Genomic DNA, 16,681 nt, shown 5'->3' on the forward strand with positions numbered 1-16,681 from the left:
TGCAAAAATAAGCGTTGATTTTTACATGAAACAGAACGAGCGTAAAGCAGTAGTCTCTGTATGATGTGCACTGACAGAATAGCATTTATCAAGGAATTTGTTTAACTAAAGAAATAATATCCTAGCATCTTGGAAGTGTCCAGAGTGGTTTAAATTAAGCATTAAGATTTCTATTTCTAGCATACACCTCTAAAAAAATGACTACTGCTTTTGCAATTTGGAGCATAAAGCAGCAGGATATAAAGCAGTAAGCACGTTTTTGGTGGGCTTTAGTAAAGCATGATTACAGTTTGGAAAAAAAGAGGAAAGACGATGTCTTCATTGCCCAATTGAAAAAAAGAAAACAGAAGGAAATATAAGCATTCTGAATTGCTTTCCACACAGAATTTTGTATTTCTGCAAAACTGACGTTTTCTCCTTAATGTCATGCTCACACCTCCCTTCTTTTTTGTGGTATTTCCAGAGAGCTTTCTCCCTTTCTGTCTTGAACACAAGTTTTTGTTGCAGAGTTTCTTTCAAGTACTTAATGAATGTTTTAATGCAGACAAGTAAAAATCCGAGTAAGCTTCTATATTACTGTAAATGCCCAAGGCTCTTACCAAACCTCTGTCCTGGTGGTGGTTGATGGGATGTAAGAGAATTCATTTTCTTTACCCACTATCTGCAATGATAATCAATGTCACATATATAGTCGTGTAATTATCTCAAACCATTTTCCCATTTTGCAGGCAATAGTATCAAAAGGCAAATGAACTTTCAGCCTCTCCTTTGTCTGCAGTTTTGTGTTGATGGATACTGATCAGGGCTGAATGTTATCAGCCTTGTCCTTTTCAGAAGCTGTTTGTGGACTTCTAGGAGAGGCTAAGTGAGGTCTTGTTCTTGTAACTCTCTGTTCTACTTAATCAGAGGTATTTTTGAAGTGACAGTAGACTATTTGGATGGGATTAAATTGCCTAAAACAACACTAGATGGCTACTCATAGGTACCCAATTAATACTGCTTTTCCTCTTCCTGCCACTTACAGAGTGCAGATCTCCTGCAGATATTGTCAGACCTGCCAGTCAAATATGAGTGTTGATTTTCTAGAGCATCTCAAATGACACAAAGATTTTACACTTACTCAACTGCATCTTGTTAAGTGTGAGAGTAAAACATTATTTGTATGTATTCCTTTAGTTATTTGCTGCTTATAAAGCCTCAATAATTTTATTCCTCCAGCTCTCCTAGTATTCGCTGACTGAATTGCTCCAAAATTTGCTGCTCCTTGTTTTCATTTCTGAATATGTACAATAAGTGAAATGAATTTGATTGTGTCTTCATTACTTTCTATAACAAAGCGACTTATTGTAAGACTGCTAGGAAATGAGTTACTTGGCATTTAACACCATTTAAATGTAAGAAAATGTCGATGGTGAAGCTCATGCTGTTTGGCTTTTCTGAAGCTTTGTACATATGGTATGTGACTGACAGTGGGTGTACTTTATGGTTGGTGTAATTCCCGTTTTGAATCAGCGAAGCAAAGTTTTGTTTGGGAAGCCTTTGTATGTTCATTATTTAGCCTTCATGTTTTAGGATGCTGTTTAGTACTGGGTGTGTTGTAGTTAATGAAACAATTTCCCATTTGAATGCTGAATTTCTGTGTATTTCATTCTGGACTCTATTACCTCTGAAATCATTTTAAAATAAAAGCCATGGATGTTGGCAACACTTCTACAGGAATGCTGAAGGCTTTTCAGGAGTGGTCAGAGGGAAAACTTTTATGCCTTCTCTCTAGCCGTCATATATAAAAATACTGCATCCAGAGCACTAACGAAATTAATTCTTCTCCCACAGACTGTAGCAGGTTTAGTGACAAATTTAAAGGGCAAGTGTATTGAGAAGAAATAACAGAACTCTTGCTTGAAAACTGCAGAGAAAAATTCAAGGCTCTCTTAAGCTACTTTGAGTTCAGCAGACATGTGTGTGTGTTTTGATGCCAGGTTTTCCTCTCTGTGTTTTATGAGTTAAAAAGCCAAGCAAACAAACAACTATTGCATGAATTTCAAGAGGGCCATTTATTTTTCTCATTGTATATAAATACTAAGATGTTTTCCTTCTCTTAAAAAAAAACAATCATGTAATACCTGCAAGGTGATGAAAACAAACCTGCCAATGCCTGAAATTTTGGATGGATGCTTGCCTGATGTACTTGCAAAAACCCCTAAATTGTTCTGATTGTCAGTTTAAATGTATTGTAAGATGGGAGAATCTTGACTCTGTGCTTTTAAGCACGATGTGTAGAGCTCTCATTTCAGATCCATCTTTGATGCTGGCATTAACTAAGCATTAACACGAGCTAGCTGAAATAACGTCTCTAGATCCCTGTATATGTGCTGAAAGCTGAAACAGTGGATGAGATGATAAAATCACTATCACATATCATCACTCTAATAGATATGTCACAAGTACTTATTTTAAAAGAGGTGGATGAGATAATCATTGTTTCCAGAAATAAAACTGTACATTTAGGCAATGAGAAGAATAAAAGTTCTATTATATTGAACACGTAAAATGTGTTAAGCTTCTGGTGAGAGCAAGCAGATAGGGACCATGTCTATTCTGTTGGTTTTCGCCTGGATCCATATATACTGACAGTTGTTAGGAGATGTGGCTGATATAGCTGCCCTGACACAGAAGTCAGTAACGTACCTCTGGTTCCCCTTTTCCTCTTGCCTGACGAGACTTTTGTCAGGTGGCTTTAAAATACTAGGTTAAACACACCTTTGGTGGTATAGCTTCACCTCTACTGGTCTCTCTTTGGTTTGTATACAAAACTGTAAAATGCCTCTGTAGCACAGTTATTTTGGAATGCATTATGAATATCCAGTAGTTGTAATTTGCCTTTAAAATACCATTTTTTTTCAATTCCTAGAGGTGCTGGAGTTCTTCATTTGCAAAGTATGCAGAAAACAACCTCTTTCTGGTTAAAGCTGTGTATTGTTTGACTTGGTTAAAAAGCAACAAAGACTTTTAACTGCTTTTTATAAGATCTGTTCCAGTGAAACTGTTAACTCTGCATAGATTTGGTTATTCTTTCTTTAAACAGTCGACTTCTTTTATCAGCCAAAGAACAAGTCATTTGATTAATGATCATTTTTATCTCTTTGAAAGGATCCTTTCCGACCATTGGGGTGAAGTCTCTTTCGAGATTCCTGAGGGCGGGATTTTTAAATAGCATCCTGGCCTCACATCCAGTGTCAGGGGGTGGATCTTTACCCCCCAGCATTTCCTCTGGTAGGTATTCCAGCCTATTCCCCTGCCATCAGTCTTTCCTTTTACCATTTGCCCCATGTCTCCACACATCTCAGGGAAACAAAATTTGGTATTGGTCTGGCAGGGATACTAGATTTTCCTTCCAATAAAAAGCCAAACTGAAAGGAAATGGTAAAGATAAATTACTTTCCAGGAACTAGCCTGAAGCAGTGTAAAAGAGAAATTATGGGAGAAACTGATGTGTTGTAGGTGGTCTAGTCATACACTCTAGTCATACACTTCATAAAGCATGCCAATGTGCACCAAAGAAACATAACTTTAAAAATGCCTCTATAAAAGCACTGGGTTTATGTGCTTCTGTGACTCTTCCCTAAAAATTTTCATTCTCTTGCTAAAAAAATGAAGCAAGACAAATTTATAAAAGGAAAATTTAATTATGTATTGATGTAGTGTTTAAATCCTTTGTCTGCTTCTGTAGTTGCAACTTGTATCTCGTGAAAACAGCCTTAACGTTTATCAGTTAACTTTTATGACAATTTGAACTACTATGATTCTCTTAAAATGAGTGAGAAAGCCCCACTGCCTGTGTTGCCAGCATGGCAATCTGTACTGCCCCTGGCAAGGTCCCCAGCAGAGACACAGCTGATGATGGTACGAGGGACCAGAGAGGGTTGGCATAAGGTTGAGCATAGGCCATGAATGGGAGCACCATGCAAGGTAAACAGGCTGCTATCAGGTACTGGGCTGAAACAGGGAAGGACAGGTTAGAGGCATCCTTTCCCAGAAAGGCTGTATGTGTTTCCATTCTCTTTTAGAGCTATTAAGCACCATCTTCCATCAAAACTAAGAAATGAAGAATAAATACACGCACCTTAATTACAGTTAAAACTGCATCCAAGTTCAGTCCTGCTCCTTTCCAGATTACATATTTCTGTGTCAGATTAGTCTGTACATGGGCCAATGTCACATTTGTGTCCTTTCAGGACATCTTACCTCTAATGTTACTTACAGTTTTTCTTAAAAAGAGAAATCTCTTATGGTAAAAGTAGGGGAAAAAATGAAAAATTACACTCTATTATTGATTTGCTATACAAAAGAAACTCTGTTCCATTTTGTGTATTGCAGTAATTATAGGCCTCACTAATACAAGATAATCCTTTTCCTTTTTTTTAAGTGGTATTATGTCTTTGTGGGGGTTTTTTTCTTTAAATAGAAGACCCTCAGCAACTTTGTTGTCTTTTCTCATGACTGTTTGGGTGTCTTTTTTGTAACAGTTTATTAAATACTTCCATATTTTTCTCCTTGGGATATGGGAGTGTTTAATAACCCCTAGGCTATTGGCAGTCAAAATCACAATGAGATTGGTATCTGTAACCAAAGAAATGTGTGGAAGAGGAAATAGTCCAGGTCCAATAAAATTCTCTGTTTTGAATGCAGTGTTATATATAGCATAAATCTATTAGATTACAAATGGTTTAATTGCACCCATGAACTGGCAACTCAACTACATATCTACCTATAGGTTTATTTTATAAGGTCCTAAGGACTGTTGTTTTCTGCGTGCTTGTAAAGCTTTTTAATCACAATTTTTAAACTTAAAGCAGAAGTCTTAAATGTGGTTTCAACATTTCTCACTATTAAATGTCTTTTACTAAGAATTCTGATTCAATCTGTTGAAATATTAAAAACAGAGAAAAAAATGGAAGTACAGCTACATGATGTGCACCATATAGCCTAGCAAGGTCATGGAAATACATGTTATTGTTTGATAGTGTCAACAACAAAAAAAGCAGCAACCCCAGAGAAAGAGAGAGACTGCCCACCTTTTGAATAGTGAGGATTACCAGGTAGTTGAAAGCCAGTGAAGAACTGCAATAAGGGTGATGGACGAGACGTGTTCCTTTGAGAAAGAGTGCATATGGGGGGCCAGGTGGCATGAAACTCCATAGTTCAAGGCAGAAATTGCTGTTAACAAACGTATCCTAACAATCTCACCTGTAGGGTTGCTATTTAACTCTTTATTTCTCACTTTATCATAGTCATATTTACATTAAGCATAATCTTAATTCTGAATTGCTTCTTTTTGTTACAGAGATGACCAGAGGATGCTATTTCCTTTTCATGATAACTGTCTAAATTGCTAAAACCAGCTTTGCCATGCATGTGAGGAAAAAACCCATATGTTTAATACATTTATTTCTTTTTAAAGAGGTTTGTTGAAGGGAGTACTGGTGTAAGATGTGAGAGACTCAGAACTGAAACTCTTGCTGTGTATGATTCAGTGGAAAATACAAGCTCATCCTGGTATCATGAATCTGTTAATACAAACAGAAGGGATGTACCCTTTGTTCGTTTGTATTGAAAACTACTGCACTAAACACCTGACCTTTTTTCTGGCTATCGCTTTACCAAGGAACAGAGACACCCAAGGCACAAATGCTCCAAGAAGGTGTTTAAGCAGTGATGTCTGTGTTATCATGGCAGCCTCTGGCTGTTAGAACAGTAACAGGTAGGCAAAATCAATTCCCCATTGCAGTCTTGATGCGGCCTCCAAGGCTTCCCCTCTCATTAAAAGTGAGAGGATTGCTGTTTGTGTATTGGTACTGGAGGGAGGCATGCTCAATTGCTGCTTTTGCTAGCACAGTGACCCCACCTTCATTATCTGAGATGTTGGGCTCATATTGGCCAGCAGCTCTCATAAGCCTACCAGAAGTACTTAATGTTTAATAACTTTGCTGAATTATAACATAATTGCTTCAGATGCAGCTTTTGTGTAGGATTTCAGTGAATTTAACTACATGGAAGGCTTAAAATGCCAGCATTATTCTGCTATTACAGTCATTGGAACAAAGATAATGGGATGGTTTTTATTTTCCAAAGCCTTTAACTCAAGCTAAGTGGCAGATTTACTCCAAAATAGTTGGAAAATTTATTCCTTACTAAAGACAAAATGCTTTTACAACTTTTCTTTCTCTACAAAATCCCCCACAGATGTTTTAAAGGAAACACAGGAATAAACTGGAAAGCATGCTATAAATAAGTGTTTGAAAAACAGCTTGGCAGGGCAATGTAGCTGTTGGTTTCCTTTTTTCCCTTTCTACTTTTCATTCAGTAGTTGTGGGGAGTGTATTTCTTTTACCATTACACTGGCAGATGATGTTCGGTATTGTGTAATACGGTGTCTGCTTTTGCACTCTGAAAGGTTCACTTACGTAAAAGGTATCCTCATTTAGCCAACTTAAACATTAATTTATGCTGCTGGCAGGAGGCATTACATCTTTCTATATAAATAGATTGCCTCAAATGTAGGTGGTTTTTAAGCCTGGACATAACTATGCTTGTACTTGATAGTTACATCAGAAGTCTGTCACTGCTCTACTGCCATTTCAGTAGAAGTAAAGCTTTTGGCAGGCCTGCAAATATCTATCCTAGATTTTTGCCAAAACAAGCCCATTTTCAGACAGCTCCTTTTGATTTATTGATCCTTTATGTCACAAATTACTTAGTTTCTAATTATCCCACCTGTTAGCAGTACAAATTCACATGACTTAGTTAATGTAGGTCTATAATGATGGATTCACATAAGTAATATTTTCTCATTTGTTATCCTTACATATGTTAAATAGAATTTTTAAACCACTTAGCAGTTTACACTGCACATAAGGCATGCACTGGCACGAGCTGTGGAAGTTTGCCCCTTCCTTTCGGTTGCACACACACAAATATACACATATATATGCATGCTGTGAAAAACCAAATCACTAAATTGCCAGTGCTACATCTATGTTTTTCAAATTCCAGCTCTTCCAAACTAAGTTGAGTGTTATTTGTTCCATTTGGGGGAAATTCTTAGTTTACTGCTCTTGCTGTGTGTTGGCAGCGCTTGATTTCAGTTGTGGGTACAGGGTTTCTTACATAAGTGCATACCCATATTGCCTGGCAGAAGTTCCGGATAGAAATATAGGTGGTATGCTGCTGTCTTTGAGGAGTGTCAGACAGATTGTTAAGCTTGCCAAGTTGGAAAGGAAGGGAGGGAAAGCAAATGCCTTTCCTACTGTTTCTTTCAAGCTAATCTCCTTTCCTGAGCTTCTCTGTTCACAAGAACAACTAGAGATGGGTGTCAGGATATGAGAAACTGTGGAAAAGTTCCTGTTAAGCAGACCTCTCAGACCCCTTTCATACTGTTCAGCATTCAAACTACATTAGCAGGAGAGGGGAAAAAAACACATCAAAATTATTCTTTCCACATACATCTTTCTATGAACATCAGTGTTGTGATTTGCTTGTGAAATCTTCTGATCTCCCCATGTAGTCAGCAGCTGGATCATTGCCCCATGTTTCATTCATAGGACACAGGACTCCTCCTCCACATGAAGTACATTGTACAGAGGATATCCCCCTTTCACTGTTTTGCTGTCTGGCTTTCTGTGACTATCTAACATACATTGTAATGTTCACATTTATTACAGGGAGCTTCTCAAAGAACTCAGATATAACTGTAGAATACTAAACCAGATGATTATCAGTTTTCTTTTTCCCCAAAATTAGTATTTTATTACCATTTCCAAGTGCACCTGAGTAAGCCCATTATTCTTGATATTGTATAAACCAACAATTGAAAGCAAATTATATTGACAGATCCTTATTGAACAAAATTACTCAACAAGACCATCAAGGAGCCATTGTTCATAGTGAAACTCAACTACAGTTATTGGTACTCCAATAATGAGAGAAGTAACTTCTTTTTTTTCAGTTAATGCATTTTTCCCTACTCTAGATTCCAGCACCTAATCTGCTGTATTTGTTATTAAATGAAAATTGCTATTCCTTTCTCCGTAGCTAACAAATTGATTCTTTTATTGCATATGCATGTTTTATTATATCTAAAATGGCTCTTCCAGTTGATTTTTTCCAGCCTAAATGCTATTTCACTGGCATGTCTAACCCATAAACCCTACAACTAATACATAATGGTGTGTATTTTCTGAGGATAGAAGTCCAATGAATATGGACTTTTCCATTAGGCAGGCGGGAAGTACTTCAGAACCAAAAATAGGGATTGAGCAGTAAGTTACATCAATAGTGAGATAGACTTTTTTTTGTGTGCTGCTCCATTAGGGTTTAGCTTGAACTAGAACTGGAATTAAGCTCTGAGCATAGTACAGGGCGTGATAAAAGGAGGTCATTCTCCACCATTGCTAAATAGCAATTTCCATGCTTAGATGGTCATCATAAAGAATTCCAAACATTTTATCTCTGGAAGTTCAGAAGCGTTTATTGGCCTATGTGATCATTTATACATAATGTACATCACTGTGGCATATTGTTTTTAATCTGACTACAGAAAAGGTGGTAATTTACTGTAAGAAGCATGTGAATTGAAGCAAGTTGCTGTTCATTACTAACAGGAGCAGAAAGGTAGAAAGAGGAGAGCTGGAGGAGCCTGATGGAAACACAAAGAGACATATTTGTAAACAAGCACACATTTGTAGATAATACACAGTTATTCTTAGTTCCAAGATGGAAGGGGAGGGAGGAAACCTGAACTCCCATTTTAACGTAGCAGTAAAGCATTGAATGTGAAAGCAGATCCAGATTGATTTTTTTGTGAGGTGGAAGTTGAAGGGAATCGTTAACTTGTATAATGTTTAGGGTTTTTTGGTCTGTTTTAGGTTTCAAGCCAGTGCACCTTTACCAAATTCAACTTGCTGAAATAACAGTCCTATGTCCATGGAAAATAATCTGCCTAACTCTAGATTTTACACACTAATGTTTAACAAGCCTATTTAAGTGCCTTATAAGGTTGGTCAGCACTAGACAGTTCTGGACTGATGCATAGGACCGGTTTGTGATGTCTAGTTATGAAAATTTGACTCCTTCCACTGAAATACCTTTTTCTTTCTCAGGAAAAAAATCTAGTTATTGCCAGCTATGTCTGCACAGTTGTGTTGTGGGAGGTGAATCCTTTTGGTTGTCTTCTTCAAGTGTCAAAGAGTTTCTGTCTTTTTCTTATGTTTTCAAGATACATAAAACTCTGCATCTGAAGTTTGCTACTGGATCAGTCTTCATTATAACTCTTGGGGTTTTGTTTATGATCAAAATCAGAGTTGAAGGGAGAAGCTTGAGAATGTGTGCCTTCATGTCCTGAGGGTAGAAAACCTGAAAGAGAAATAAGAATAAAAACCCCAAATGATAACAAAAATGTCACAAGGTTAGGTCCAGAGCATAATTTGTTTGTTAGAGCCCTGACTCACGATGTTTTGTTTTCTGAATTCTGGATTTAGTAATTTACACGTTACAGAGCTTCCTTTGTGGATTTTAGAAACTTGAGGGGTATTGATGTGTGGCCTCCAGTGCCTCTTGAAATAAGAAATTATGCCTTTCTCATCTGTAGAAAGCAGCAAGATACTCATAAATATGAGGAAGGAGGTGGTGGCTCATCAGTTTTGTATAGCTCAGAAGTTTAAAGTTTATGTTGAATAAAGGGAAATAGGAGCAAAACATGTGCTCAAATAGTAAATGGGAAGAAAAGCATAAAGAATGTTCTGAAGTGCACGACATGTCAGAATCTGATAAAGCTCACAATCAGGCATAGCAATGAAGAATCACTCTGTTAGTCTTATCTCTTTAGCTTTAGAAGGAGGTAAGTGTGGGGGGAAACAAAATGAGAGCATGGCTTTAGAGTGAAAAAATACCTGATAATGAGGTAACTTTCTGAGACATATGAGTTCCGACTTGCAGAAGGTATAGAGTAATGTTCTTACATGAACAAGAGAACCTATTCCAACCTTTGCTGTTTTAAGTGGAAGAGTAAGTACCCTGTGTTTATGTTACCAGATCTATTGACATAATGAGTAGTAAAGATTTCATTGTAAGTAAAGACTGGAAACAAACAAGTAGTAACTGTATTCCTTTTGGTGGATTAATCTTACATAAAAAAATCATTAAAGTAGGCTTTGCTGCAGTATTTAAAATGGCAACAGGAGACAACAAGCTGACTATTTTGTCATTAATATGACTCTTCAAAATCTCCTTCTTATCCATCACTGTGCCACTCAATTAAATTACACACTCTCAAAATCTTGTGTTATGGAAAAAGAAAAGGAGAACTAAGAATATACACAGTGTAAGTTGTAATTATAATTCACATCTCACATTGTTCTGCAATGTTTGTGGTTTTTCTTTTTTGTATTTCTGCTTATTAAAAAAAAAAATGCCAAGCAGATTGATCAGTGCAAAATACAGAATCACAACATATTCTGAGGTGGCATGGCATCATTACAGATTATGCTGATTTTATTGCAACAGCATTGCAGTACAGCTGGGTGGGAGAATTCCAGTGAAAAACTTTCTTAGGGAAGAAAACCCACCTTGTCAAAAGCAGTCAGCTTCTTAGCACATGGTAGTGGTTGCATTAAAACAATTAATAATGCCTTCACCTTCTACAGGTGAATCTAAGTTCTGAGTAATTAAATTCATATCCTTTTCCTGCATCATGCCAACACCAATACTGCAGTTGGGTGTTGAGTCTGGTTTTCCGAGATGGTGGGAGTCTGAAATGGATTTGTCAGAGCCAGAGTTGCTCCGTATGAAAGGAGGTAAAGCTGCTTTAACAAATAGCCCACACACATTTCTGAGCTGGCAATATTTACAGTTTCACAGGAAGTATGATGAAACAGCGAATGTGGCTATGGTATCAGTATATGTCATGTAGAAATACAATTATAATTTCATATTGTTATCTTAAGTATGTAGTAAAGTGATAATTTTGTTACCCTAAGGTGCTTCAAACACTAAATGTGATATACACATAGTGTGTAAAATCCATATTTGGGGTTAAGACCTGTTGCCTCAAAACACTATATAATTCTTATACTTTAAAAGTCTATTTTCTCGTAGTATTTCTTACTCCAGGTATCCAGAACTGCTACAAGAATGATTTGTTTAACTGATTCGGTCATTGCATCCATCTATCTTCAGACTTTTTTTACTTTATCCTTCCCCAGTTTGAACATGAAGTTCTATGCTCTCCTCCAGCAGCACCCACAGTTTTTAGCTCCTAGATGCTCTTGACATCTGTCTTTTATTCCAAGTCCTCAGCCCAAGATTGCACCTTTTTCAGTGTTCTTTTTCCATGCCTTCTCTTATGTGGACTTTGACTGTAAAATTAACTGAGCTCTTTCTCAGGTCCTTCTCCAGTGCCTATGCCTGTATCTGTGTGAAAACACTCAGCTGCTCAGGTCTGTAGAGACTGGGTGTTCACCTATCTGGTGAGGTGCCCACATGCTGCAGATGGGACTCATCATCAGTCACAGGAGTTGTCTTTTGGTCCATGCTGTCTTGTTCCCTGGGGCTACATGTGAGCTCTTGCAGGTGCTTATGTGCTTACGTAGCAGGCTTACTCAGCACTGGCATCACTGTCTCTGTGCTGCAGCCTGTGTCACCCTTCTGAGCCCTGAGTGCTTTCCAGACTTCCATCTGTACTGCTTCACACTGCTGTATGTCCTTAAACCCATTTCTTCAAGTAAAGATGTCCATGTTTTATACATGTAAGCAACCATAAATATATGAAAATAATTTGATGCCTTCCAGAATTGCATTAGCCTACCCCATGATAAAATAATAGAAGATTGCTTCTCCATTTCAGCAACTTCTCTGACCCTCGCCTTTATTCATTCCTGCCCTTGCTTTGAGGATGAAGAATTCATCTTTTTTTAATACCATGAGAGCAACAAGGATTGTCATAATCTAAGTGATAGTCTTTTTTCTTTGTCTAGAGGCAAACACTATGCTAGTTTAGAAATCTCCCAGTATTATTTTTCAAACTCAATTTTGTTGTCCTCTTTAAAGCAAAAGCAGTATTCTGTCTCTGTACAGGGTTCAGCACAGACCTTAATCTTTTCTGGACTGCTTTTTACAGCTCAAATGAAATAACATCAACTAACGTCATCCATAGCCTTTTGTCTTACCAAGAACTTTGTTCAACACAGGCCCTGGGTTGGCTGCTGCCCTCTGACTCTTTGGTGATTAAGTATTCCAGATTGCAGTCTGATCTGTCCCACTGCATGTCCTTAGGACTGATGGCTTGGTCTCTGGACTGAGATGCCCAGTGTTGGATTACACCCTTGGATGTGCCAGAGTCAGCTGCTCATCTTCACATCTCATCAGCTTCTCCAGAGCCAATTCCTCCCATTCCTTCAGCTGTTTGTGCAGAGTCTGTTCATACAATGCGAACGCATGACGGAATCACTCACGTGCCTCTCCGGGGTACTGATCTAGGGAAGAAAATACAGCATTGTGTATTGGCAACCAAACACAGCCTTGTTGGGTATACTATACTGACTAGATGGAGAGGCCCACTTGATTTCCTGAACCTGTGCTTCCTACCACACCTCTGAAATCAAGATGTTTCCTATCTGACTTTTCCTGATGCTTGAGGTACTTATAGTTGTCAAATGTTGAGACATCCTTGTATGAAATTTGCAAACCGATAAAATTATTGGAAAAGAATTGTTTGCCAGGAATAGAACCTGTGTGTTACCGCTTTGATGATAAATGTACCCACTACAATCTGCTGTGTAGCAGATTTTTGCTATACCTTCAAACAACTGAAACAAAATAGAGGTATTTTTGATCTGCAGGTACTCCAAAGACAAATACTGTGCTGACTAGAAGTTTCACTGTATTGCCTGTCACAATCCAGCTTGGAATACATGAATATCTTCAGTGATACATCAAACTTGCAGCCAAAATAGGGTGACTTTTATCAAGTGCTGGCACACTAAAAGATTATTTGAGAAGTTAGTGCTAGGATCCAGATGTAATATTTTTGCTTCAGATTAATCAAGTGATGGAGCTGAGTTCATTTTTGTGGTGTCTTGACACAATCTTGCATCAAGTTCAGTTGAGATTTAGGTAGGATGGCAAGTGATGCAGACTGACTCTGTGGGAAGCAATCAGCCAAAGTGAGTAAATTTATAGCTCACCAAAATTCACAAATACATAATGATCTCCAGCATACAGCAGCCTGTTTGAAGACAAATGCTACTTATTTTGGTGTGTTTAGCAGATCATGCTATTCCTGTACTATCATGTACAAGAGCGGGTTTTGTGTTAAGGCTTATCATTTCAAGTGCTTGAAGGAACACATCAAGCAGTTTAGAAGCTCATTAATATTATCCAATGAAACATACTGAAATCTCTTTCCTAAATCCACAGAAAAATTAATACAGGTACATTTCATAGTTACTTTAGCCTAGAAGCTCATGCTGATGTTCTGAGCAAAATGAAGTACAGTTTGTTGGGGTTTTTTTGGATAGGGGAATATTTTGTGAGAGCATGTACAAGAATTAAAAATCACTTTTACAAAGTAAATGTGAAAATAATTTGTGTTGAAGGATATGAATCTAAGGAGCATAAAAGATACAATGAGAGCCTCTGTACCTCAAAAAACCCTTACAAAATAGCTTCCAGAAAGTGTAGGGCACCAAAGGATTACAAACAGGAAACTAGGGGCATTGTTTTGAAGCTCAACAGCTCTATTTGTCATTCCCTTCAAATGCAGATCTTCCACAAAAGTGTTTTAGTTGTTGATTTACCCAGAATGATTTATTGCAAGATGCTGTTGTCTGCTGCAATTTAGACATTGCTACTTGTTTGAGAGAGTTCAGCATATAGTAAGTAAGATCCTGTAGCATCAGGCTGTGGCTTGTTTACTTCTCTAGATTATGGAATATCCCTTTCACGTGGAGATGTCAGCCCCTTGACAGTAAGAAAGTAAAGGAATGTAGGACATTCATGTGCTTGGAACTAAAGAGGCTAGGCTACATAATGTCATCATTAGCAAGCTGAATAAAGAAAACATCAATTTTTAAAATGCTGTGATGTCTAAGAGCTTAAAACTGATGTATTAAGCTTATAATGCAAAACCAGGGTATAACCAGTCGGTGCAGATGAATATAAATTGATTTGGTGGCAGAGGTATATCTGCAGCTGAGATCAAGCATTCAGTTAAAGAAAAAGAAGCTAGTAATTCTTCACATGTGAGAAAGGCAATCCAAAGATGTTAAGGCATCTGAGAATTTTCACACAGAAAAAGCATGCACTACCGTGCCAGCATTATGAAACACTGTTGTATTCACTGAGGACCTAAACGTAAGGGTGAGTACAGAATGAAGCCCAAATTTTACTAGAAGAAATAAAAGATTATTGTGAGGAACCCCAGAAAAACTCGACTACGCTATGGGAATGAGCATCAACAGGGTGTCTGGAACTCCAAGTCCACATTTTGGGACACAGAAATGGCTCATTCACTCCTTTAAATTTAAGGTTGGCTCTAAGACCTCACGAGAAATAAATACCCAGCTGTGGCTTCTTGTATATAGTGGACAGTTTAATAAGCACCTCCACTATTCGCCAAGCTGAACAGAAAGTTAGCATGCACAGAAGTGGACAGTTGTGCTGGAAGAATCATAATGCCCTTCCATGCTTTCTCACCATAAATACCATGTTTCTTATCTTCTTTTCCAAACAAAACACAAACATAACTTGAGAAGCACAGAGAAAAAAAGTAATGAAAGAGGCTTCTTTTGGATTTGAAACACATTGGAACAGTTAGTGTTGTATCGAGAAAGAGAAATGGGCAGTTTGTGGTGTCATAAATTGGCACACTCCTGGTTTCCCACAAACCCCAGAAGACAGGCATTCTTGGGAAAGAAAAGGTTGCCATTTTAAGACTCTTTACCTGCTTCCTAATCATTCTATCATCTTGTTCATCACCTTAGTTTTGCCTATACTGGAATGGATCGTTTGTAATAGTAACAATTCTAACAGTCTACCTGCTGCATAGCCTGATTAGCATGCTTTTTGGTCCTTTCCCATCAAGCAGTTCTAGGGTGGTAGTTTGTTCCTGGGTATCACAGTGAAATTATATGTGATTAAGTAGCCAATTTAAAAGTTCATCTTCAGATTTGGATATTCTTTTCAGAAATAAATGTAACATGTTATTCTACTTAAATTTGAATATCATCCCACCTGGAACCATACAGGAATGCTGTTGAGCAGAACTATGATTTGAATAACATTGTGTATGTTATATATGTACAAACATGAATTCAGAGTTTTGCTAGATTATACTCTCCCAACACACACACCCAATCTAGGAAAGCTTTTTCTGTCTCATGCCCTTCAATCTGTCTATCTGTAGGCCCCTAAATCATCGAGATATTTTTCTCAGAGAGGAAAATTACAGCACAGAGTTTATAATTTCTAGGACATGGCTTATGAATATGGGGTTTTTTTGCTTTAACTCAAATATGTTCTGAAGTGTTACACACACCTATGCAGCAAGTGTTGCTATTTGGAAACAGCAGGCTCTTCTTTGATCCATGGGAAGGGGAAAAACACCGGAGTGAATGATGCACGTTCAGCTAATCCAGTACCAAAACAAAAAAGATAGAAAAATAATTCTTAGAGAATAAATAGGGAATTGTGCTTGTGATATAAATGAGGATTTTGAAAATACGTAACATATTTAACTACTGTGAATAATCTGTTTACAACAGCTGGATTTATAAAAGCCCCATAATATATTTATAATCCTAATGCGTTTCTTTGCTGTTTTGCAGGCAGACCAGTAATGATTGTAGTTGAATACATGGAGAATGGATCCCTTGACTCCTTTCTGCGGGTGAGGTGCCATTTTCTGATGACATTTGAATAAGACACCATTCTAGGTTAAGATTTTAAATCATTTATCATAAATTAATTTTTATATAATGTTATTCATGGATTTTTAGCAAAGAATAGAAGCATTTTCCCCAGGGTACATTTCTAAGGTAGAGTTATACGTTAGAGCATGGCTGGAAAAGGAAGATTTAAGCTTAAGAATATAATTGATTTCTTCTACAAAAGTAGTTCCCATGTTTAGAGAAATGTGTTTCAAATAGTGTTTTTGTGAAGGAAAAGATAAATCAAAGCACAAACACCAGGCCTTATGGAAGCAGCTCATTTTGCTCAATCACCTTCAAAAATACTTTGGTATGATTTTTTTAGGTTGGTGAAGTGTAGAACAGATACAGTAATTGATTTATAATTATATATGGTTACTTGCATGTAACAAATTGAATCAGAAAGCAGTTCATGGGTGAAATGTTCTGGCATTAATTAACCCCCAGAGGTCATTAATATATATTAAAGAGGGTCTACAGGAAGCATGAATAATAGGTTGCTGCAGTTGTATTTATTTTTTCTTAGAAACATAGAACAAAAGGATGATCCCCCTTAGTTAAACTAAGTTAAACTTAGCCTACAATAGTCTTTGTTAACAGAACCCCTGGAAATGCTCCAGAGGCCCAGTGACATTAAGACCCTGTGTGAATAACTTGATAGTCAAATTAGTCTTAAAAAGTAAACATCAGCCCTTACTAGC

The 16,681-nt window shown here is 37.4% G+C and overlaps 1 protein-coding gene across 10 annotated transcripts in view; it reads left to right on the forward strand.

Moving 5' to 3' along the window:
- Positions 1-16,681, forward strand: part of LOC133218675 (ephrin type-A receptor 6) — a 472,741-nt gene that overhangs the window by 393,740 nt on the left and 62,320 nt on the right. For 8 of the 10 annotated variants that reach the window (XM_061365345.1, XM_061365351.1, XM_061365341.1 and 5 more), the window contains 2 exons: positions 3,151-3,273; positions 15,879-15,940. In XM_061365345.1, coding sequence (XP_061221329.1) covers positions 3,151-3,273; positions 15,879-15,940 — 185 coding nt within the window. The remainder of the gene's footprint in view (positions 1-3,150; positions 3,274-15,878; positions 15,941-16,681) is intronic. The other 2 variants (XM_061365344.1, XM_061365352.1) reach the window with 1 other exon arrangement.

This window comes from Neopsephotus bourkii, unplaced genomic scaffold (assembly GCF_033783945.1).
Source record: "Neopsephotus bourkii isolate Nb327-2 ecotype Australia unplaced genomic scaffold, CSIRO-AGI_Nbou_v1 NB_1287, whole genome shotgun sequence".
Classification (NCBI taxonomy): domain Eukaryota; kingdom Metazoa; phylum Chordata; class Aves; order Psittaciformes; family Psittacidae; genus Neopsephotus; species Neopsephotus bourkii.